The sequence below is a fragment of the Rattus norvegicus genome, chromosome 6 (assembly GCF_021556685.1).
Source record: "Rattus norvegicus strain SHRSP/BbbUtx chromosome 6, alternate assembly SHRSP_T2T, whole genome shotgun sequence".
In the NCBI taxonomy this organism is placed as follows: domain Eukaryota; kingdom Metazoa; phylum Chordata; class Mammalia; order Rodentia; family Muridae; genus Rattus; species Rattus norvegicus.
The window spans coordinates 21,052,503-21,077,983 of record NC_141539.1 but is presented as its reverse complement, the minus strand read 5'-3'; the positions used below and the strand labels follow the sequence as shown (position 1 = coordinate 21,077,983).

The following is a 25,481-nucleotide window of genomic DNA, read 5'->3' as shown; positions in this document are numbered from 1 at the left end:
AGTTTGAGAGTTCAGTCTATGTCCCGGGGAAGGCCATAGCGACTGGTCAGACTGCCCAAACAGGAAACAGATAAATGCTGGTGCTTCGTTACTTCTCCGTTGTCTTCAGCCTAGCTTCCCAACCCAAAGGATGGTTGTTCATTCTGTGAGTCTTCTCACCTCAAGCTCATTCTAGAAATCCCCTCAGATATACCATGTCTGTCACCTATGGGGTCCTGGGATCAAGCTTGGGTTGTTTGTGCAAGCATCTCTGCTCAAGCAAGGAGCCATCTTGCTGGCCTTTTATTATTTGGAGGGAGGGCTCACTAACATAAGCCATGATTAAAACCATTGGCCACTGGTGATCAGTACAATCTTCTGTTCCTCTTCCCTCCTGGACTGTGATGCATGGCAAAAAAGTCCCATCCCTGTAGCTATTTATTCCTCTTTCTGGTGACCAGCATCCATCCTGAGGCTTATCCAGGGGTCCCCAGCCAAGTCAGTCTGTCAGCACTAAAAGCAAACAAACATTTTGGAGAATTCAAGGAGTTTGGAAAGGTTTTAGATTCATGCTAGGATATAGAAGAAAACTATTTCAGGCTGACAGTGGTCTAAACGAAACTATAAACATTAGACGTATCTTAGTTGTAAAGGAAGCAGTGCTGATAGTTCTTCCCAAACATGATGAGTTTTCCATTTTCCTTTCCCTTGGCTGTACCTAGTTTAATCCCTGAAGATTGAAACAGAGTCTCACTATGTTGCCCTGGCTGGCGGAATTCACTATGTAGATCCAACTGGCCTTGAACTCTAGATCTGCCTGACTCTGCCTTCTAGGTGCTGGGATATGCAGAATTTTTCTTTAATGTCTTGAAACCTTATAGTTGTCTAGGATAGATTTTCTTGGATAGGACCCAATTCAGACACTTTCAAACCTTTCTAAGTGAGACTCACAACCAAGGAGCCTCCAGTATAATATAGGAGGCAGCTGACAGTCATGGTTCTTAGGCCAGGCTCTTACCTGATCTCACTTTGTAAACCTTCTGCACACACATTTGCACAGCAATTTCCTAGATCTTTTCTGAGCAGTACTTCTAAAACTGGAATTCAGGGTTAGCACAGGGTTAGATGAGACTCTTTTGTGTGTGGGTTATGTGTGTGTTTTGCCTACACATATGTATGCATACTTTGTGCATACAGTGTCCAGAGACCACAGATAAGTTGAAAGCCACAATACAGGTGCTAATAGTTGAACCTGAGCTCTTTGGAAGAGCAGCCGGGCTCTCAAACACTGAGCCATTGTGATGACTACTCCTGGTTGTCAACTTGATGACATCTGGAACGAACTACAATCTAGAAATGGAGGGCACACCTGTGCTCCAGATTTTGAGGCTGGAAGACACAGGTTTCTGACCTGGACCTTGACATGGAGGAATACTGGCCGTGAAAAGCTTAGGCCCAGGCAAAATAGTACATGCCTTTAATCCCAGGAGACTGAGACAAACAGATCTGAGTTCAAGGTCGGCCTAGGACAAAGAATATCCCAGATCCAGTCATGGTGGTTACACATCTTTAATCTGAGTCACTCCTTCTGTTGGAGCCCTACATAAGGACAATGGAAGAAGGAAGGTCTCTTCTTCACCTGCTTGCACTTACCTGCCAGCACATCTGTTGAAACCTCCTTCTTCAGGATTCCAGCTTATATGGAGGCCAGCTGAAACAACTAGCCTCGTGGGACTGAACGACTACTAGATTCTTGGACTCCCCATCCACAGCTGCCTGTTGTTGGGTTACTTGGACTACAGATTGTAAATCATCACAACGAATTCCCTTAATATATAGAGACATTTTATAAGTTCTATGACTCTAGAGAACCCTGACTAATAATACAGCCATCTCTCCAGACCCCTAGATGAGAAGAATCCTATGCTTAGAGCTACAAAATAGAGCCTAAGGAGACAGTTTCATAGGCACCTAAAATGAAATATAAGCTTTTAGTTGACATACTGATTAATTTTCAATTTCAGATGCTTGGCTTATAAATTAATTAGAATTCAAGTAATTAAATTTATTCACTCATTAACATTTCACTCAGGTACCTAAGTGTTAATCAGTGTTTACGCAATGAAATAAAATTATAGGCAATAAAGAAACAGAATGGCACCTGGTGTCACAATTTATCTTGTGACTTATATGTAGACCAATGAATGATAACATAAATTAGAGTCCCACTGGTAAAACTCAAGTATATGGAAACTAAGGAAATTAAATCACAGAAACATTCCAGAAAGGGTTAATGTATTTATCATAAATTAAAAAGGGAAGGGTATAAAGAAAAACATGGGGAGAAAGCTGACCCAAGTATGTTAAATGCATGAAAATGTTCTAATGTCTGTAGAACTAAAATGTAGTGATTCAGAGGGAAAAACTGTATTGTTATCAGTTCACAACACAAGACTTACAATTGTTAAGTTGAAAGCCCACCGAATAAATATGGAGACTCAGGAATGCCTACACACTGCCGCAGGGAAAACTTAACACTCACCAAAAATAAAAATGGACATATATTCTTTGAAACTTAGGAATTACTCTGGATATATATGCTCGGGGGCTGGGGATTTAGCTCAGTGGTAGAGCGCTTACCTAGGAAGCGCACGGCCCTGGGTTCGGTCCCCAGCTCCAGAAGAAAAAAAAAAAAAAAAAGAACCAGAATGGATATATATGCTCACCCAAGCTGAGTAACTATTCACTTAGATATGGTAATTATTAGAATTCACAAGTCCATCACTAGGTCTCCATTACTGTTCTCCTCAGAAACCCTTGGAAAGCCAAGTATGGTGGTAAAGCCTTTAATCCCAGCACAGTAGGCTGAGGCAGGCAGATCTCTGAATCTAGGACCTACCAAATTTCAAAGTAGCCAGGGTTAAGTAGAGAAACTGTCTCAAAAAACAATAGGCCACCCACTGCTAGATGGATAGTGCATGCCCTCCATCCCAGCAGAGGAAGGTGGGTCAATGCAAGTTCAAGGCAGTCTGTTCTACACGTCAGAGGGCTATGCTGTGAGACCCTTGTCCCTTGTGCTAGAGGGATGGCTTAACAGTGAAGAGTACTGTTGCCTACACAGGACTCCATTTCAGTTCCCCGCCTCTACAATGTAACTTACAACCATCCATAACTACAGTTCCCCAATGCCCTCTTCTGATCTCTTTTTGGGCACCAGGCACACATGGTACACATATACACATTCAGGTAAAACACTCATATGTATTAAAAATAAATGCATAAATAAAATATAAAATATATAAAAAATACAAGCCTCTTAATAGATCTTTCACCAAAGGAAATGTTGAACCCAGATGCCTCACAGCCCACACTGGTCAGAGAAAGAGCTCTGGCACTCGATCACTATCCACTTACTGGCCAAAATCCAGAGGACAGACACTTAAAAAGACTGGAGCAACAGCAACTGTGGCCACTCACTGCTGGGAATGTGAGAAGATTCACAGCAGCTTCTTACAAAAGGACAGCTCTAGAGTAGGGGAGTGTGGCCACTTGACTGAAAGACTGTCCTCTACCAGAGAAAAGTCATCCTTATGGATAGAGCACAGAGCTTTGAAAGAGACACACGTGGTGGGATGAGGGAGGAAAAGGACAGCCATTTAGCCAGATGAGACCAGCCATCTTAATGCTGGAAATCAACTGTGTAACACGTCACCCTCACATTCAAAAGTAAACAAGCAAGCTCCTTTTTATCCAAAGATGTTAAACGTCTGCACAAAACCACCACTTTAATGGTAGAGTAGCTTTATTCTTTTTTTTTTTTTTTTTTTTTTTGGTTCTTTTTTTTTCCGGAGCTGGGGACCAAACCCAGGGCCTTGCGCTTCCTAGGCAAGCGCTCTACCACTGAGCTAAATCCCCAACCCCTGAGTAGCTTTATTCTTAATTACCTAAACTAGGAAGTAACTAAGACATCCTCCAGCAGGCAAACTGAACAGGAATATCCAACTATTATCCAGCACTAAAAATGTCATCAAGACACAAGAAGTATGGAGGTTAAAGGTTAAAGTGCTTCATACGAGGTTACAAGAAGAGAAAATAATAGAGCTGGATTTGGTGCATCTGTAGTGGAAGGCGGCATCGGAGCAGATCACTAGAGCCCCACCTGCACCTTAAGGAAAGGTTTAAACCATAAGAATTAAGTGCTCCTCTCTTCTACCAGATGAGTAAACAGAGTACAGTAGTAACCCGAGCCCAGGGAGATGGAGACAGTATCAGTAGTTGCTGAGACCCATTTCCTTCAATAGTCTCATTACAGTAAACTGACCAAATAGAAAAACCTATTTTGCTGAGTTTATACCGAATTCAGTCTGTTCCAGGGAAAGCAGTAACCTTCTCCAAGTGTTTGACCTTCCTACTGTTGCTTCCTTCCTTCATTTTAAAATTAAAAGCTCTGGCCAGGCTTGGCGGTGCACCTTTAATCCCAGCACTCAGGAGGCAAAGGCAGGTGGGTCTGATCCTGGTCTATAGAGTAAGTTCCAGGACAGCCAGGGCTACACTGAGAAAGCATGTCTTGAAAAAAATAAACTTAAAACCCGAAAGTCAGGCAGGAATGGTGGCAGGTGCTTTCCAACACTCAGGATGTTCACGGTCAGCCAGTTACAACAAAACTTTGAGAACTGGCAGGGCAACTGTTTCAAATTAAGTAAAATTGGAAAAGCGGGGAGAAAACATGATCATGCAGTATTCATGTATGGAATTACTAATTAAGCAAGGGTTCCAAGTTGGGGGCTGGGGAGATGGCTCAGTGGTTAAGAGCATTGACTGCTCTTCCAGAGGTCCTGAGTTCAAGTTCCAACAACCACATGGTGGCTCACGACCATCTGTAATGGGATCGGATGTCCTCTTTTGGTGTGTCTGAAGACAAGAGTGTACTACTCCTATTTAAAAAAACAAGAAGTAGGGGCTGGGGATTTAGCTCAGTGGTAGAGCGCTTACCTAGGAAGCACAAGGCCCTGGGTTCGGTCCCCAGCTCCGAAAAAAAAGAACCAAAAAAAAAAAAAAAAAAAAAAAAAAAAACAAGAAGTTCCAAGTCAACCTTGGTCTACACAGTGAGGCTGTAATGCCATGTGGTAGCACTTATCTTTAATCCTAATACCCATAGGCACAGGCAAGTGGATCTGAGTTCTAATTAGCCTGCAATACACAGTGAGACCTCAGCCCCTCGCATCCCAATACAGACCTAGCAGGAAAGGTTATAGGCCTATAAGTCAACACCCTGAAGCAGGACTGCACTAACTCAAGGCCTGCAGGGATTACTTCAATACACTACCTCAGAAGAATTACATTCCAGAGCAGCCTGGGTAACAGTGATACCTCTAAAAAAAAGTTATGTAGATGGTTTATACTAAACTACTACTCTACTTTTATTAGCCATTTTATCTTTGGGTTTATCCATCTTCAAGCACCTCACAGCAAGTCTAGCATTTAATTTTTCCTGGTATGAACTATCCCATGTCATTCTCCTTTATGCCACCTGCCAGTTTGATACTTTCTGGGCCTTATCAACTTGCGAAATCAAAAGGGCTGGAGAGACAGCTCTGAAAGGACCCAGCTTGGGCTCCCAGTATTATCAGGTGACTCACAATCACCTGAAACATGTTCCACCTTAAAAACAAAGTTAATCACTTAATATTTGTTCAAAGACTGATGGGAGAGCTGTTTCCCTCATTCTATACTCAAGGAAAAAAAAGTTTTTTTTAATAGTTCCAGTCTAAGGCTGAGCCAGGGTGTGGGAGTTCCTGCCTTTAACTCCAGCACTAGGGAGGCAGAGGTCTATCTGAGTTCAAGGCCAGCCTGATCTACACAATGAGTTCCAGGACAACATAAACTCTAGCAGGGTTGGAGGTAGTTGTGAATGGAGTCTCAGGCTGTAGCCCAGGTTAGACTCCCATCTTTAGATCCTCCTGCCTCAGCCTCCCAGAATGCCAATGCATTTGTCTCATATGCACGGCCTCAAAATTATGTAATCTAGAACCTGGGTTTCTGATCTTCATGGCTCTATTCCCCAAGGGCTAAAATTATAACACAGACATACATTCAAAACGGGGCCTGGGCTACGTAAGGAATATGAAGAAAAACTCTTAGTAAAATATCAGCACTTTTCCTGTCTGCCTAGCAGTGGTAGTCAAAACTACCTAAAATGTAAAAGGTGTACTAAAACTGACTGGAACTGAGTCATTGAGATGGGTACCACTCAACAGATGCATATTGATCGGCCGCCTATACCACACAGCACTAGCTCTTGTAAAAGCACAACTGCTTCCTGAGACGGTTTACTCCATCTCATCCCTTTAGGTTGTCACATAGATCTAGAATGCTGCTAGCTAATCCAAAAGGCTGCATGGGTTGATTTTTGGCTCAGACAGCATACTTCCAAAGACTGAGTATCAGGGTTATTTGTTCAATCTCTGCAGATTTATTGTTGAACAAACTTACAGAACAATTAAAGCTAACCAAGTGCAACAGATAGGTCTGCCGATTACACACAGCTTCATACCAACCACTTATTCAACCAGTCAAACTCTTAAGAACAGAATCCAAATGACTTTCACCACACTAGTGACCACTCAGCCAGATAAACTTGGGGCAGACCAGTATGCATTCAAGTTGCAGTACTATTAGACAACTTCATTGAAAAAGCCTAAAATATAGACAAGGACAGACTCCTGTACTATTATTTTTACACCAAGGCTAAGAAATATAGTAAAAAGCTTGTCCAAAAAACTCGAAAATGATCATTACTGCCCTATTATGCATAATATATTTAAAGTCTGAATAAGAACCTACTGTCTACACCATTCTAAGGTCTACCAGACACTACCAAAGGAGGAAAAACCCAAAACAAAAACGTAACAAACCTTAGCTACATGAAATGCTAATATGTAAGGTTTACAAAACTGCTTTGTCTTTTACATTTTTGCTTGACATTTCTTTATACCAGCTTGGCAAAATAGAACAATGTCGTCAGTAACTGCAAAATCTAGCTCAGATAGTAACAGGTTTTTGCACAGGATAAGGCAATCCATTCAAAAGAACAGAATATTGGGGCTGAATAATTTTGCAAAGCTGGTTTACAAGGTTTTGTTCCAAATTCAGACAATTCCTCAAACATGCATTTTTTGGTATTAAATTGGCTGTTTGAAAGGGAAAAAAAAGTACATTGACCAGAATCATCCCAACTTAAATAGTCTGAAAAACTATACTACTAAAACCTCAGCCTCTAAAAACCAGTTTCTACTTCTTGACATTTCAGTAACTCTGCTTATTTCCTGTCAGTGGTCCCTCTGAGCTTGACAGTTTGAGATTGTTAACACCAATTCCCAGTTAATTAGGGATCTGCCATGATGCACTCATGCTCTTAAGAGGACTCAAAGATCATCTTACCCAAGGTACAAGAGTAAAATGAAAATGTCAAAGTCCTTTCAGATCCTGGCCTGTGCTATGTATAGAACAGTTAATGATGTTTAATACTTAACCAACACCATTAAACTTTGAATACAGGCCATAGAAATATGGTCAATAACAATTTTCTTGATTGTTAAACTTGTCTGATGCTTACCCAATTGAAAAAGTATTAATATTGAACACAAATCAAAACATCTAGTTAGAAACATTTTATTTAAATGTGTCAAATAAAAACCTACATTTCCAGACCATAAGATGTTAATACATTCAACAAAAACAATATTTACTGCTGTGAATTTTACAGAGTAATAATCCAGATCCATTTTGATTAGATGGTTGATGAACCTTCCTAGGTTACACTTTACAGACATAACAAATCCCTTATAATAATGTAAACAAAATAACTTTTCCCTAACGGGTGAACTTGAGAACTTCAGTCCATTCTTTCTGGACTTGCACTTCTGTGTGGACTTCCTGATGGGGAACGACTACAAAGAAAAACATTAAGTTTGGAACCAATTAGTGTAATGAAGCTCCTTGTGTTCAAGTCACAGCAATTCAGTATTTCGATACATCCACAGGATCACATTCCTTCTGCCAAAGACCTATTACACAAAAATGTACACATCCCCTTTTGACCTTGCTTGGTATTTTTCTTAAATTATGTATGTGGGCTTTGTGCACACAAATTCAAGTGCCTGGAGAGGTCAAAGGTATCAATCAGTCCTCCCACCTGACATAGGTATTAGGTTCTACTTGTTCTGTAAAAAATAGTATGCACTCTTAATAACCATTGGGCCATCTCTCCAGCCCCAGAATTTGGCTTTTCAGAACCATTCTAGTTAAAAACTAAGGCTATATTAAAAAGGACAATTACTTAAAGTTGGGGAGTCATCAAGGGGCTTTGGGCAGGAATAATATAGTTGTAATGTTTCAATTTGCAGCTATTTTCATAATTTTGTCATATGCACATCTTCTCCAGCTACATGAGAAAAAACATGTTCCTTAAGCTACATTGCTACAAGACACTCAAGACTAAATAAAACACCTTAAATTTTCCTAACTTAAGTCTTAATACACACACACACACACACACACACACACACACACACACACACACCAAAAAAAAAAAAAGCCATCATTTAAAAATATTCCCAATCTATACAGCACCAATTTTCCAAAGAGTTCAAAGATTAGAGTAGGCAAGTTATAGTTCTCCAAGAGGCCACGTTTTGACAAGACTTGGCAACAAAACATTTAGCTTACCTTCTTTTAGGAGATGGAGATCTGGATTTTGATCGGCTGTTAAAACATGAGAAATTCTAGTTAAGAAAAAGCACCAACCAATCTTTTCTTTTTAAACTTACTACAAAACAAACCCCCAAATTACTTTACAACTAAAATGTCATTACAGCTAAAATTTCAGTACCAGTCTCATTTCATTTAAAAAGCCAATTTTAAAGGGCTTACATTTCCAGGAAAGAGTGAACTGCTGTATAATTACAGTCCTTTTACATATATTTTTCTATAAAGCACATTTCTCTACGAACCTACAACTTTTAGGGCCTCTTACCTCCAAAGTAAAATGTCATATAACATTAATTTCTCCATAAATTCAGCCAAGCAATAGGCCATATATAAATGACGTTCTCAATTGGGTTAACAAGGTACAGGTATTTGTACTTAACACGAGCACTGGGCTAACACCCATTTCTCAATAATTTTCAACACTTTGAACTCTTTGTATATTGGTGCTATATAATTACAAGAGCACTAAATCATAGTCTGACCCTACCTGCTTCTTGGTCGTGAAATAGACCTGGATCTTGATCTCGACCTTGAGCGGGATCTTAATAAAAAGGAAAGGGGACACAATTACAAGAATGCCTTTATAACTAAGCACCTTCCCAGAGAGTAGATAGGATAGGAAAGAGTAGAAACAATTACTGCACAAGTCTTGCCTCTCACATGGATCCAATCTAAGAACCACTATTTCAGATGCCTACCTCCACCATACACAGTATGGTCACTACGCCTACAAAGACACAACAGTCCCACTTTCTAACACTAATAACCACAATCACCAAGTGGTTCCATCCAACTGCTGAGCTGACTTTATTCTTGTTATCATAGTTGCTCCGTTTGTCAAACCAAGTTAGGCTGACCATATCTTTTGAAAATCTTGGGACCCTATAATTAAGTCTATCTAAAGATGGGTTCAATAACTTTCTCAAATTGATTTATGAGTTTTAAACAGCAGTAAAGTGACTTTCATACACAACTGCTTTTCATCTGTAGTGCAAATTATTTATAAAAAACAAAAACTTTTAAAGGACTTCTTACAATGGACTCAAGTTGACTTAAATACATTGAATCCAAATGTAAGGTTAACCCCCTATTCAGGCCAGATGGCGATGGTATACTCCTTTAATCCCAGAACTTGGGAGGTGGAAGCGGGTGAGTCCCTTTGAGTTTTAGGCCAGCCTGGTCTACAGAGCAAGGACTGTTGTCTCATTAAACAACTAAAAAGAAAAAGTCCATTCAGCTATTGCGATGGCATACACCTTTAATCTCATATTAAGAGGCAGGCAGATCCTGTCTCCCTCCTAGTCTTTTATCAAGCTTGGAGGCAAGCTCTGTCACCATCTTCTTCACCAAGGTAGCATCATGCCTGCCCAGATTGTTCACTAAAATCTGTCCTGAGGTGGGATGTGTACCTCACTATGCTCTTCTTCTGTCCTCCAACCCTAGGTCCAAATTATCTTCCTGGTTTCAGTCTCAGTCCAAGTGCTAGGAGTACAAGTGTGCATACTCAAGTATCAGAGGCACCCCATTTGAATTAAGATACTTCACTGTGTCATTAAGACATGACGACAATCCAGTCAGGATCCAGTGGTGGCGGCTCAATCCCAGTGCTCAGGAGGCAGAGGCAAGTGGATTTGAGTTCGAAGCCAGCCTGGTCTACAGCCAGGGCTATAGAGAAACCCTGCCTTGATACTAAAGACACGACAATCCATCTACTAGTAAGCAGGAAAAATGTGCTACATACTGGAAATACCTCGATCCTATTATAGAACCAGACCTAGATCTTCTGAGTGAAGCTGATCTTGATCTACGAAGAGACACGGACCTTGATCGTCGAGGAGATGCTGATCTTGACCTAAAAATTAGAAGCAGTTCTTAAGCCCATCTTGTCGTATTTTTTCCTCCTGTTAAATTTTGAATTTTACAAATTTCTCACCTCCTACCGCGGCTCCTACTACGTGAGCGAGAGTATCGCCTTCCCCTGGATCGGGAATGTGATCTAGATCGTGACCTATTTTTCAAGTTAGAAAAATACAAAATATTAGATGATAACTTAGTTTTAGTGTTTGTGTACCTCTGCTGAAATCAAATCTCAAAACTATTTTAAAATTTAGTATCTCATTTGGAAAAACTCTGGGCCTATTAGTTTTTTTTTTTTTTTTTACTTTTACTAACCTAAAAAAAGATTTGTTAAAAGCTGAATTACAACTTAGAATTACAAAATATAAAACACCATAATGTGTATTAAAATAAACCTTGCAAGTTTGCAGGTCGACCCTCTTTGGCCCATGGTCTAGTAGTAGGTCTAGTAGATCTAGATGATCTAGAAGTATCTATAGCCGATCGCTGCATCTAGATGTTTTCTTCAATCTAACGACGATCAAACTGACAGCCAAAAGAGCCAGGTGAGGCTTGATTGACGCAAGAAGATTTTTCTAGTTGGGAATGTGGTCAATCTGGTGTTCCTCTTTCTAAAGCGGAGGGGGGCCCCAATTGTAAGCCAAATTTACTGTTACGGCGATCACCGACTCAAATTTTCTGCCCTTTAAAGAATAAGGTGAAGCTAGGTGTAGATGACTCGAGGGGATCTGGCCTCTTATGCTGATCACCTCAAGGTCTAGGAGGATCTTAATTGTCGGATTTGCAAGGCGCCTCAGCATGATATCATAAGGCTCGTGACATTCTGAATCAAGGCGACTGACTCAAACGAAGAAACCTGAAAGGTTTTGACCAGGTTGATTATTAATATATTAACATTTTTAATTAAACAAAAATTGTAAAATACACCTGTACAATTAACATTCAAGTTTATAGAAAAACACTAGTTTCTGCCTTGCTAATAAAAGAATTACTTTGATTAACTAGAATACCAACCATTCCTTCATCAATTAAATACCTGCTTCTTCTTCGTCGGCTATAGCGATGACAGTCATAAGCATAATGTCCCTTTTCACCACACTCATAGCATCTATCATTAGGATCAAAGGGACGACGGGCAGGTGGCCTATCAAACCGAGATCTCCGAGGCATGCCTGTTGATAATTCAACCCTCACTCGAGAACCACAAATCACTCTACAAAACAAGAAAATGCTAATGTTAGAATACACGTGTGACTTCTAAATTTAAACCTCAACTACTCAGGCTCTCCACATGCTTTGTCTTTTGTTTACAAATTCTTGCCAATTCTACCTTTAGTCCTAAATCTTATAGTTATCAAGTGCCTGAAGGGCAGGCATTTGAGGCTGGCAGGACAGCTCCAACCACCACCTGAGCTATTTGATGAGTCCCAGGCCCACAGGCTGGAAACACTAAAAATAAGGTCCACCCCACAGTCTATGATTAGCACCAAGAGTACTATCTAGCCCGTGGGAATATTTTAAAGAAATTTGAAAAGCAACCCACTTACTTCCCATCCAATCCTCGAACTGCATCCTCTGCATCTCTAGGGTCTTCAAATTCCACAAAGGCAAATCCTGGAGGATTTCTGGCAATCCATACAGTTCTTAAGGGCCCATAGTAACTGAATGCCCTTTCTAACTCTCCTTTACCAGCGCCAGTTCCCAGGTTACCAACATATACCTTGGTTTCTGTTTAAAAATGCAAACAGAACAAATGTTATTCAATGTGTCTTAAGTTTGAATTCATTTCTTTTAAACAGACTATCCTGAAAGGGCTGTGCAACTTACATGTTTTGTTTTGGAGACCTTGAGGCACGCTAAGTGCTCTACCACGGAGCCACTATTTTATCTATACATTGCTTAACTGACTCTCATGCCTCAGCCATCCAGAGGCAGCTAGGCCCAAAGGTGTAGGGCCACCGCGTCTGGCTCCCTTTATTTGGTGGTCTTCACCAAGTGCTAAATTTTACACCGTGAAATACTAAAAGCCAGACTCATGACCAAGTTCTGGCGTTCTTAAGAGAACGGAAACGCTGGAAATCTCTGCAACGGATCGTGGTAGAAAGGGGTGTGGGGTGGAGGTGGGCCGCGGCCCGGCCCGGCCCCGCCCCCCAGTCCCGGCAGCCTCGGGCACGCCAGCGCGCGGGCTCTCCTAGCCCGGCCTGCTGAGAGGTCCATAGTGAAGAGCAGGGCCGAACCAGTTCCCATCTTCCACAGCAGGCGCAGGCTCATCCAAGTCCCCGCCCCAGAGCTAGAAGCCACGCTTGAAACAGCAAAGGAAAAAAAGGGGGGAAAAAAGCCGCTGGTTGCAACGGTCTTTCCTTCACGCTACTCCTCAAAATCCGACCAATTGTTGGACGACGCGCGGCTCGCAGCTGCCAGTTTCGTTCCGTCTCCAACCCAACCCGAATCTTAACGCCCAGATCTCCCCGCTCCAGTGGCGGGAAAGCGCTGAGGAAATGCGCCACCACAGTCGTCAATGTGCTCAAAATGGCAGCCGCGGCCGCCGAGGGCGGGGGGGTGGAGGCGGGCGGCAGCGCGGAGAATGGCAACGCCACCGCGGCGACCCCGCCAGGCTTCAGCCTGTCCAAGAGACCAAAATGCCCCAGTACCTGGGCCCTAAGCGGCACACATGCCCTCCAGTCCCGCTCTCCCTCCTACTCCCCGCCCCCGCGGCCTCCGGCTTCGTACGGCGTGCGCCTAAGCCGCCATTACGCACGCGGAATAACCGTCTCCAACCGCCGCTCCGACCCTGCGGCCTCGCTCTGCTCAGTCGGAGGACAGCACTGTCCTCCCGTGGGCCCTAGCGGCTTACCTCCTCCATACCGCCCGTAACGTGACATGATGGCCGGCCCGCGTACTCGGCTCTAGCTTGCAATGCTCACAGCGCGAGTAGCACGGAAGCGGCTACACAACCTCCTCTGCCAGTGATCCCGGCGGCACTACAAGGAAGAGGCCGGATTCGAGCTTATATATGCGGCGGGCGGGGATTCTTTTTTTTGCGCATGCGTTCTGTCAACGTTCTGCGCGGCACAAAGGAGCTGGGCGGAAACAGCCTAGAGGCGGAGCGGAGGGAACTGAGAGACCGACTCTGGAAGCGGGCGGAGGGATACGTTTCCATGGGAACGCCAGGATCTCGCCCAGAAACCTGTGGCCTTCCGGGCGGTCTCCTGCTCCCTCCCCTCCCCTTCCCCTTTCCTGAACCCTAAGGATCCTCCTAACCTCTCTCTCCCAACCCTTTTATCTCTTCATTTTAATCTAGGAACTGACAGCGACAGTAACCTTAGTACGGGTACATTAGACCGTTCTGTGAAAGTCTGTAAAATTTAAACGCTGATGTCGCTGTCGCCACCTTTCGGTTTGGGGTACCTGGCCTAGTCTGCTGTTCAGTGATCTTTAAGGCTCAACAGAGGTAATTAAATTATGACCAGAGTGAAAATACCCCCTTACTCCACAGTTATGCCTAGTGGGCATTGCGTCACAGGCCTCAAAAGTGATGACTTCCCACAGGGATTTTGGATAATACCTCTCCTATTTGCACTGTCAGTCACTAATTTGTCACCAAGTTTGATCTGAATCCTTGGGAGTTTGCTGAAACAAAGGGATAGAGTTGGAGAGGAGGGGTTTCTGGCAATGTTAAAAATTGTGGCAAAACTGTAAAAGTTTGCAAGCATAACTGAGCCGAGACTATCCTTAAATTACTTGCATCTGAAGCACAAATTTATTTTTACCTTCTAATGATTTGGATTTTTTTAAAGTTGTGTTTGAATTTTTACTTAAAACCTTACACCTCAGCCACTCAATACATATCAAGTGAAACTCTTTATGTTAGAGTTGCTTAAAATCTGCCTTTGAATTTTGCATCTGCCAGAATTCAGCTCTAAAAATAGTTAAGTTCTTTTTATCAACCACCAAAAAACAAACAAACCAAAACAACAGACATTACATCAAAACTACTTGGAATACTCAGGGGTTGGAAATTTTACACATAAAAGAGGAATTTCATCTTTTTCATTCATTCGGTTTGTGTAGATACAGGTGTGGAGTGCAGAGAAAGGAGTCCTATTTGGTCAATAAAGCATGAGACTCTTAAGTGCTATCAATGTATATGCATGTTGATTTTCAAATATTTAGATTTATAGAGTGTCTCAACAAAAATCTCTGGCAAGAAAATAGAAACTCTGCACAGTATATTGTTCTGCCTCAATCTAGCCGTTGTTTGCTCGCCACAGGGTCTCCTGCAGTTCATCCTGGCCTCTCACAGATTTACTATGTATAGAACCCAGAGCTTCTTTTCATGGTAGCAAAATATTCTTCTAATCTGAGTTACATCCCCAATCCCTGATTTATTTTATCTGCTTCTCTTCTGAAAATCATTGAGCAATAATTATAAAAAAAAATATTCTCTTTGAAGGAATAGCAATTGCATAAAGTCTAATTAATTACACTTTTTCGTTTGGTTGGTTTTTTGTTTGTTTTTCAAGATGGTGGTCTCTCTGAGTAGCCCTAGCTTTCTTGGAATTCCCTCTGTAGACCAGACTAGTGGTGATTTCACCTAGTACCTAAGGCAAGGGGAAAGATCACTTTTTTTTTAAATATAGTTTTCCCTGTCTAGCTGTTTTGTTTAAGATTTATTTATTTATTTTATTTATGTGAGTACACTGTTGCTGTCTTCAGATGCACCAGAAGAGGCATCAGATCCCCAAAACAGATGGCTGTGAGCCACCATGTGGTTGCTGGGATTTGAACTCAGGACCTCTGGAAGAGCAGTCAGTACCCTTACCCACTGAGCCATCTCTCCAGCCTAAAAAGCTTACTTTTAAATCTTGCTTTGTTCACTGTTTTAGTTTCATTTTTAAATTATTGTGACTGTTAAGTCAGATGAGGAAAATCCTAAAGTAAGACAAGCAGTTTAAATGTTTTGTACAGCTGTCTCTCTTTTTTTAACACAAAGAAATAATCTAGCTGGGTGGTTGTGACACAGGCTTTTAATCCCAGCATTTGGGAGCAGAGACAGGCAGATCTCTGAGTTTGAGGCCAGCCTGATCTACGCAGAGAGTTCTAGGACAGCCAATGTCTACAGCCCCTCAGGAAAAAAAAGCTCTAACAGTGGTCTTTTAATGTGTATTTATGTATGATCTATTTACCCAAGTACATATTCACAGAAGGTTGCTCTAAATATCCATGATCAACCACATACTTTCATTATTTCCCTATAAACCACGATCATCTGATCTCCCAGAATGCTTTTAGAAATTCTGGAAAGGAGAGGTTCATGGAATGTATAATTTCATCATATATAAAAAATGAATTTCTCATTAGCAGCACGATACATGCACTCCATGCAGTTCTAAACTTTGAAGGTAGAGAGAGCAATACTGAGGAGCTCTGAGTGCTTTGACCACCTTCCAGCACACAGGGCGTGGTAGCTTGTGCTTGTAATTCCAGCATGCAGCCAGCTGAGTCAGGAGAGCTCTGGGTTTGAGGACAGCCCCAGGGCATGGAAGACCGTAGGGTGGGGAAGTAAGAATGTGATAGTAAAACCAGGAAGAAGAAAACGAATGCAGAGGATGCTTAGAGGTTTAAAACAACCCAGGGAATGCCAGGTTTTCTGAGGAACACCTTGTTATATTAAAAAAATGTAGGGGCTGGGGATTTAGCTCAGTGGTAGAGCGCTTACCTAGGAAGCGCAAGGCCCTGGGTTCGGTCCCCAGCTCCAAAAAAAAGAACCAAAAAAAAAAAAGTAAAAGGAATCTTGATGCCCTCAACGAATCAGTCATGTTCTTCCTTCTCCGAAGAAAGCTGATGAGCAGGACCGGAACTGACTAACGCTCTAACTACAGAGCTGGACTAGGCTCAGGATTCAACAGTTTATTCAGTACCATTTGGGAAGGAGAGAACGGCGAAGCTAAGGGGAAATGTATATAGTTTAAAACAGGACAATTCTTGGAGCCTTTTCAAGTGAAACTCCTTAAAATTTTCTTACAGAATAATTTAATGTTTACAAAATTGTTTAGGATAATGTGGACAATGTAAATTTCAAGATTTCTCCATGAGAGATGCTGACCCTTAGACATAGGACTTACCTGTGGAAGCTTTGTAACTGGCTGTGGGCCATACTTAGAGAAACAGTTTAAAGACCATTGACTTTCTTTGATCTAGACCCTAGAAATGATTTGATTCTGCCGTAAATTAATAAACAGCCAAGTGTGGCAGCATGTGCTCATAATCCTAGCGTGTGGGAGGTAAATGTAGAAGGGTTACAGCTAGCTTGAGACCAGCCTATTGTAGGCAGGGAATTATAGAGCGATCAGAGCTCTGAAGGAGATTCTGTCTTTAAAAGATGTTAAAAAGGCTGGCAAGATGGCTCAGTAGGTAAAGGGATGCTGCCATCCCCGAAGATCTGAGTTTGATCCCCAAGACCCATTTGTTGAGAGGAAACCTACTTGTGCAAGTTTTCTTCTGACTTCTACATGACCTGTGTGTGTGTGTGTGTGTGTGTGTGTGTGTGTGTGTATTTTTTTAAAGATTTATTTATTCATTTATTATATATAAGTACACTGTAGCTGTCTTCAGACACACCAGAAGAGGGCATCGGATCTCTTTACAGATGGTTGTGAGCCACCATGTGGTTGCTGGGAATTGAACTCAGGACCTCTGGAAGAGCAGTCGGGTGCTCTTAACCACTGAGCCATCTCTCCAGCCCATGTGTGTGTATTTTTAAATTTTAAATGTATTTAGTTAAAAAATAATAATAAACACCATTTTCTAAGGAAAATCCCACCACTCAGGAGGCAGAGGCAAGCAGAGTTCTTGAGTTCCAGGTCAACCTGGTCTACATTGAGAATCCCAGGCCAGCCAGGATTACACAGTGAGAGTAAGACCCTGTCCCAAAAGTTAAAATAAAAAAAAAAAAAAATCAAAAGAGGAGCAGGCTGGCCTCATGGCCCACACCTATCATCTCAGAATTTGGGATATAGAGGCAGAAGGGTCAAGAATTCAAGGTCATCCATCACTACATAGTTTGAGACTAGCCTGGGTAACATGAGGCTCTATCTTAAAACAAAATGGAAGAATAAGAGACAGAGATTAAAAAAAAATATTTGGGCCAGGTGGTTGTGGTGCATGCCTTTAATCCCAACACTTGGGGGCAGAGGCTGGCAGATCTCTGAGTTTGAGGCCAGTCTGGTCTACAGAGTGAGTTCAGGACAGTCAGGGCTGCTCAGAGAAACCGTGTCTCAAACAAACCACACACACACACACACACACACACACACACACACACACACACACGCACACAGGAAAATTTGTGTGTATTCTTAATATGTACAGACTTGCCCTATCCAATAACAGTATAACTATTTACACAGTCTTTATATTGTAAGTAATGTAGTTGTGGTGCGCACTTTAAATCCCAGCATTGACACAGGTAGATCTCTGAGTTGAAAGACAGCCTGGGGGTTGGGGATTTAGCTCAGTGGTAGAGCGCTTGCCTAGGAAGCGCAAGGCCCTGGGTTCGGTCCCCAGCTCCAAAAAAAAAAAAAGAACCAAAAAGAAAGAAAGAAAGAAAGAAAGAAAGAAAGAAAGACAGCCTGGTCTACAGAGCAAGTTCCAGGACAGCCATAGCTATACAGAGACTCCCTGTCTTGAAAAAATAAATCAATAAAATGAATAAAGTTTCTAAAAAACAAACAAACAAGTAATCTAGAAATGATTTAAAGTCCTCAGGAGAGTGTGCATAGCTGAATGTTACTTTATATAAGAGATTTGAGCATCCATATGTTCAGTGCTGTAGCACGAGACAGCTTTTTCTTCATGTATAAGGCCGTAGGTTCAGTCATCAGTCTCCCCAACCCCCAAACAATACTTAAAATTCCAAGAGCCTGAGGGTAGCTCAGTAATAAACACTCATGAGGCTGTAGGTGTTACCCCTAACATCATAAATAAATAAGCAGGAAAAATCCAATTCTATAGGCATGGTACTGTATGCCTATAAACCCAGCAGCCGGGAGGCAGAGGAAAGAAAATCTTGGGACGCTCTAGGCCAGCCTGATTTATACAACAGTTTCAGGTTACCTAGGGTTATGTTGTAACACTCTGTTTTAGTCAGGGTTTCTATTCCTGAACAAACATCATGACCAAGAAGCAAATTGGGGAGGAAAGGGTTTATTCAGCTTACACTTCCACAATGCTGTTCATCACCAAAGAAAGTCAGGACTGGCACTCAAGCAGTTCAGGAACCAGGAGCTGATGCAGAGGCCATGGAGGGATGTTACTTACTGACTTGCATCCCCTGGCTTGCTCAGCTTGCTTTCTTATAGAACCCGAGATACCAGCCCAGGGACAGCACCACCCACAATGGGCTGGGCCCTCCCTGCTTGATCACTAATTGAGAAAACACCTGGGTCTCATGGAGGCATTTCCTCAACTGAGGCTCCTTTCTCTGTGATAACTCCAGCTTGCGTCAAGTTGAAACACAAAACCAGCCAGTACAGACCCTGTCCCCCAAAAAGCAAAACAAGAGCTGGGGAGATGGCTCAGTGGGTTGAAATGCTGCTGCACAGGATGAAGGGCTGGAGTTAGAACTCCACCGAAGCAGGGCAGTAGTATTAGTTACCTGTATGGGATCCCTGGAGCAAGCTGACGATCTGTATTGCCCAGCATCAGGGGATCTGGTTCCAGCAAGAGACTGCCTGGGTAATTAAAAGTAGAATGTAACTGTGGAGAATGAGAGTCTATAGTGGAGAATGAGAGTCTATAGTGCAGAATGTGAGTATAGTATCCAATTTGAAAATAGCTTCATAAAGGCCAGGGGGAGTCGAACTTTGTCTCAGGCAGAACCTGGCTAACACCTAGGTGCCTCTGGATAACCTTAAGAGAGCCACTATCCTTAGTTTTATCCTTACTTCCAATTTTGCTTTTGGTTTGTTTTGCTGCTGTGGTTGCAGTCTGGGGGATATAACCCAGGGCACTGTGCACATTAGGCAAGAACTCTACCCCTGAGCTACAGTTTCAGTATTACCCACTGCCATTCAGTGCACCACATGGCTTTCCCATGCACAACAGAGTCTTCCAGGGATGTGTGCTATCCACATGGTTTTCTGGAAGTTATTAATTATAGCTGTTAATTCATTGAAACATAAGTCTTAAAACCAAATATTTCTCTAAAATAACACCCCTGAGATGGTCCTTATCAACATTTTAAAAAATGTAACATTTCTCTTTTTCCCTTTGCCCCCTTTATTAAAAGTTGAATTTCTGGGGTTGGGGATTTAGCTCAGTGGTAGAGCGCTTGCCTAGGATGCGCAAGGCCCTGGGTTCTGTCCCCAGCTCCGAAAAAAAGAACCAAAAAAAAAAAGTTGAATTTCTTTGCTTGGCACGGGGGTCCGTCTTTTTAAGACGCAGAGATAGGTGCCTTTGTGTGAGTTAAGGCTAGTCTGAGTTAATGAGCTCCAAGACAGCCAGGGCTACGTGGGAAGACCTTGTTTCAACACTCCCCCATAAGCTTTGTCCTTTGAACTGAACAATACACACCTTCCTTAGCTTGAACTAGAGAACTTTACAGGCACCGTTTCTAACCAGATTCTTGCCTCCTCCTGAGAGCTTGTGCAGCTACCACAGAACACACAGAACCGTGAGCTTATGCAATTTGTTCAGTGACCAACAGGGTCCAGAAGAACCCTACCGATTACAAAGGGTTTACTCTTTAGTGCTTAGTTTTCTTTAGCACATTCTAGACGAACTTTTCAGAAATCCATCTTCTGGGTATGTTAAAGCGATCCCCTCCTTGTCTGACATAGATCATAGAGAATACCCTTATGCTGCATCTCACAGCTAGTCTTGCGTTTGCCTCCATTTTAACAGCAACACTTCAGAGTGAGCTTTGTGTGGAAGAAGAGACCCCAGTCAGGAGTGCAGCAGCTACTCACAGTGCAACTCCACCTCAGATATTCCTACCTCTAACCAAGGAAGCAAACATGTCACGGTACCAAAGACATGAGGACAATGACGAGTACCTGTTAAATACCCTTAGTCTGAGTGAAGGCGAAACTGAAAGAATGGCAAGAGTAACTAGATCAGTCAATCTCAGGGACAGTGAAACAGAGGACAAGTTTGAGGATGCCCATGAAATTATCCCTGTGGCAACAACAATGAGCCTCTTGTCCTCCTTGGAAGAATGCACAACTGGATTGTATTTGTTTCTAAATAACAGATTCTCAGACGCCATCAATCTTATTCACCCATGGTCAAAAAACAGTTCCTATCATGCCCTAATATACAGTATGTTTATGGTTGTCAAGGCCATCCTCACTTTTGAGCCACAGGATATCCAGATCGGAATGAATGCTGCAAAGGAAGCTCTGAAAACCTGCAACAATTTCCGGAAAAAACCCAGGATAATGACTTTATCTCGCCTAGTGAGTAGGCAGGGAATAAAGTCTATCAAAGAGGAGGAGTTACACGCAGAAGTATGCTATGCCGAGTGTCTAGTCTTGAAGTCTGCCATAACGTTTATACAGGACGACAGTTTGCTGAACTTCCTTAAAAGCGGTGTCAATGTTGGGTCAAGCTATCAAATATACAAAGACTGCCAGCAGGTCTTAGAACTTATGCCGGAGAACCAAAGTAAAACCCACAGACACCTAAATGGAGGGATAAAATTTGGAGTTGGAGTATTCAATCTGATGTTTTCACTTGTTCCACCAAAATCACTTAAACTTCTCAATATGGTTGGCTATTCTGGAGACAGAGAAGTGGGGCTGGCTTTGCTTCACGACAGTGCATCGGAACCCCATATAAATAACATCTTAAGTGTGTTCACTCTTCTCTTTTATTACAACTACGTGCGTGTAGTTGTTGGTGTTGAAAAGGCTTCTACTGCTGCTACAGAGAGTCTCTTCCTGGTCTACCTGGAGAAATTCCCCAACTGTGTTGTACTTAAATTTTTTCGTGCACGTTTTAACATGCTAAATGGAAATTTTGAAAGTGCAAAGTTAAAGTTACAAGAGTGCATTATTACTCAGAATGAATGGAAGCAGGTTCATCACCTCTGTTACTGGGAACTCATGTGGTGCCATATTTTTTTGCAGAATTGGAAGCAGGCATACAACTATGCCAATCTATTGTTTCAACACAGCAGGTGGTCTAAGGCGATCTATACATACAGCAAAGCCATAATACTGGCCTTGCTTCCTCCTGATTCCGTGGACTCAGAAAACGAGAGCTTGAGCTCCTACTTCTTACGTGTGGATAGCCTGAGAATCAAATTTTTAGGCTCTTCTGTGCCGATAGAAAAGTTTATTGCTGAGAAGAGTCAGCGCTATGGTACTACAACGGGCTGGTTTACAGCACAGCCCCTTCTGGAATTCATCTACGCCTGGAGTGGGTTCCGAGTCATGAGCAAGAAAATAGAGCTTATTTCAAGTTGGCTAATGATAATTGACAAAGGAAAAGAGCTTTTGAATGAGAATCCAAATGAGGAGTATGGTGTGGACGACATGAGCTTGCTAAATTTGCTGAAAGGCCTGTGCCTGAAGCACCTGGGCAAACACCTGAAGGCTGAACACTACTTCATCCGTGTGATCAGGAAGGAAAGGTCATTAAAGTACGACCACTATCTGGTGCCCTATAGCTACTATGAACTGGGAATGCTACACTATCTGAAAGGAGACTATACTAATGCAACCAAAAACCTCGACAACATAAAGAACTATAAGGACTATTCCATGGAGGCCCGGCTACAGTTTAGGGCTCATATTGCCCTTGAACAGATAGCTAAATTAGAAAAGTGATTCTTAATCCAGTGTGCTTCTGTGTAGTATGAGTGGAATATCTGCAATTTGTCAAGTAATTGGTGGGTAGAAAAGGAATTCCTCTGTGAAAAGCAGAAGTCCAAGCGGCAACTGCCAAGACCCTGCTAAGTAACTAAGAAAGGGACACGCCATTGCTTTGCCCTCTCTCCTCCTCCTTCCCCATAAAATGCAATGCTCGGACCAAGAAACGGAGTGACGCACATTCTTGCAAAAGCAAAGGCAGGTGCTGTGCACTGCAGACACAGTCCTGAGGGAGTATGCTAAGAGTTTTTAAACTTCCAAGGTTTAGCCCTCCTTCCACTAGATACTGAATATGCTTTGCACATAACAGTGAATGCTTAACTGGTAAAGAAATGACCTCGGTCATGACTGTTTCAGAAACAATGGCACACTGAGTACTACAAACTCTGAGAGGGGTTCTCTTACAATCACTTCCATTGGCTTTTATAGCAAAGACCATTTCCCCCTCTGTGATAAGGAATATCTTTTACACTTTTACATGGGGAGCACTAGGAAGCTCTAGTGTGAATTTCTAATTTGCCAGAGAATAGAGAAGAAAGAAGTCTATTCACATATAAACCCTATGATGATAATTGGAGGAAATCAAGACGACTGGGGAAATAGCTTAGCAAATAAATCATTTGCCACATAAGCATGAAGACCAGAGTTTGGCTCCCCAGAACCCAGGTAAATTCTTGTGGATGGGTGGGTGGTAGCCCCACTTGTAAGAGATGGGAGTCGATGCGGGTCCCAGGAACAAGCTGGCTAGTTAGATGAACCACGTCTGAGAGCTTCAGGTTTGGCTGAGAGACTCTGCCTTAAAAGAGTGAGAAGCAATCAAAAACTTCTAATATTAGCCTGAGGCCTCCATAGGCACAGGCACAGGTACAGGCACAGAGATACACTCCTACACAGGTGTGTCCACAGGCACACTTTACATATCTGAAAGATTAAAAAGAAAACATTTTAGGGGAAAAAGATGAGGCTGTTGAGGGTACAATTAAATGATGAACCCTTGTGTTGGTGTCTTCTCTAAGGTGTAATTTCTACTGAAGACCAGCTGGCTCTTCAACACCTTTAAACCATTGAAGAGCAAATGGTAGCTATAGATTTGGGATTCAATAGTGTTTTACCTGCCTTAGTGATAACACTAGTGCCCAGTTTGCAGACCAGTCAGTTGTTAGGAAAGAGCCAGGCGGGGTGCGCGGACTTATAATGCTGTCGCTCCCAGGCTGAGGCTCCATGCCTGGGCTACATTACACAGACCTGTGCAGAGGACAGGAAACAAAACATGAGGTCGATATTGGGAACTATGCTCTGCCATTAAAGTCATTAACGTGCAAGGCCCCGAGTTGGAACCCCAGCACCCCACAAACAATAATGTGTACTCTTAGTTTCCTAAATTTGGATTGCGAAAACAAATTATCTTAATACTTAATGGGTGTTGTGGCCAAAGGATTAAATGTAGGGGGGGGGGGGAGAGAGAGAGAGAGAGAGAGAGAGAGAGAGAGAGAGAGAACGGAAATGGTAACAGACCATGAGTCCATCTGGAAAGCACTACAACTGCTGAGCCATCTCTCCATCCCCTTTCCATTTCTTCTCAAGACAGGGTCTTATGTAGTAGGCTGTTCTCACATCTGTAATCCCGTCAACTGGGAGGTGATGACAAAGGATCAAGGTTTTAGGGTCATCCTGGGTTACAAAGTAAGTTAGAAACTAACCTGGGCTACATGAGTCTGTCTCAAAAACAGGAAACAGCAAAGGTCACTTCCATGGTTTACATTTATTGCTTTAGAGTGCAAAACAGAAACATGTCCATCTTAGAGAAATAAACCAGCCTTCACCTTATGCCAGAGAAGTCAATTCTTCTTCTCTGTGGTTGTGGATCTTCCCCTGGGCATACACACGGTCCTAATCAGTTCAAAGACCCTCCACTTTTATAATTGGAATTTTTAAAGGACATGGTGTTCTGGAGATGTTTTTCCAGATACCATTCTTTACTTTGCTTGGGTACACAGAATACATTACGTTAATCTTTGTAGTGCATAGGTCTTAGTTCCCTATACTCCAGTGTCTCTGCACTCCCTCTCTCTTTTTCTTGACCTGGGAAGGTGAATCCCTGGCCTGTAACATGCTAATCAATTCTACCATCGAGACACAGTATCCACACATCAAAGGGCTAAGCCTAGAGGCTAAGGTAGCCTGCACAGCAAAGTGAGACCCCTGTCAAAACAACAGTAAAGGAAACAACAAACCATTGCTAATGATTTTTAGGGTTGGGATATAACTCAATGATAAGGTACTTACCTAATATGCTTGAAACGCTGGGCTTCTCAAGCACCACCACAGTCCCATATACAGTGAACACTTTTAAGTTCTTACAGTGCCTGGCATCCTGTATGTCCCTGGGCTGTGTCATGTGTCCCCCAGACCCCACCCCAGTTTCCCTCAGTGCTGTGATTTTAGTACGTGGCACTACTCCAAGCTTATGCCATGCTAGGATCAAACCTAGGAACCCATACGTGCTGAGCAAGCAGCAGGTCTACATGTCCAGCTCAGACACAGGTGAAAGTGCAGGCGCAATGGTGCAGTGCTTTACTAAGGACTCTGTACACCGATTCAGGACGGTCTTGAGTTCCAGACTAGCCGGGGCTACACAGTGAGAGTCTATCTCAAAAGACAGTAACAATTTTTTTTTTTAAATTTTAATTTAGTCACCTAGGCATGGGGGCACACACCTAATCCCAGCACTTGGGAGGCAGAGGCAGGTGGATATCTGAGTTTGAGGCCAGCCTTGTCTACACATTGAATTCTAGGATGGCTAGGGCTACTCCTGTCTAGGGGGGGAAAGGAGAACAATCAATATAACCCGAGCATCTACTTTATGCTGGTTGTGTTAAGAACATGGTTGCCAATAAAACAAAGCATAGTCCCTGCTCACTTTCAGAGGGCGTCTAGGGTTAATGATGTCTTAGTTATGAGATTTTATAGCTGAAATGGTTTGCGGTTTTTTTTTTTTTAAGA

The 25,481-nt window shown here is 42.5% G+C and overlaps 2 protein-coding genes across 19 annotated transcripts; one reads left to right on the top strand and one right to left on the bottom strand.

Moving 5' to 3' along the window:
- Window positions 1-7,634: 7,634 nt before the first annotated feature.
- Window positions 7,635-13,590, bottom strand: Srsf7 (serine and arginine rich splicing factor 7). Of its 18 annotated transcripts, none has more exons than XR_015621966.1 (9): window positions 13,460-13,590; window positions 12,153-12,333; window positions 11,642-11,818; window positions 11,001-11,461; window positions 10,682-10,756; window positions 10,490-10,600; window positions 9,236-9,289; window positions 8,707-8,742; window positions 7,635-7,928 (listed from the first exon to the last, which is right to left on the bottom strand). XR_015621966.1 is itself a non-coding variant. In XM_087553655.1 (9 exons), exons 4-9 carry the CDS (start codon window positions 11,095-11,097, stop codon window positions 7,852-7,854), a joined length of 417 nt encoding a protein of 138 aa, XP_087409781.1. In that variant the 5' UTR covers window positions 11,098-11,461; window positions 11,642-11,818; window positions 12,153-12,333; window positions 13,460-13,590; the 3' UTR covers window positions 7,635-7,851. The 18 variants fall into 18 exon arrangements, 7 of the variants coding, with proteins under 7 accessions (XP_087409781.1, XP_087409776.1, XP_087409777.1 ...); XR_015621963.1 differs by having other exon boundaries at window positions 10,499-10,600; XR_015621965.1 differs by having other exon boundaries at window positions 11,355-11,461.
- Window positions 13,591-13,880: 290 nt separating this feature from the next.
- Window positions 13,881-22,641, top strand: Ttc39d (tetratricopeptide repeat domain 39D). Its single transcript, NM_001191906.1, has 2 exons — window positions 13,881-14,056; window positions 20,509-22,641. Exon 2 carries the CDS (start codon window positions 20,622-20,624, stop codon window positions 22,434-22,436), a length of 1,815 nt encoding a protein of 604 aa, NP_001178835.1. The 5' UTR covers window positions 13,881-14,056; window positions 20,509-20,621; the 3' UTR covers window positions 22,437-22,641.
- The last annotated feature ends 2,840 nt before the right edge of the window (window positions 22,642-25,481 follow it).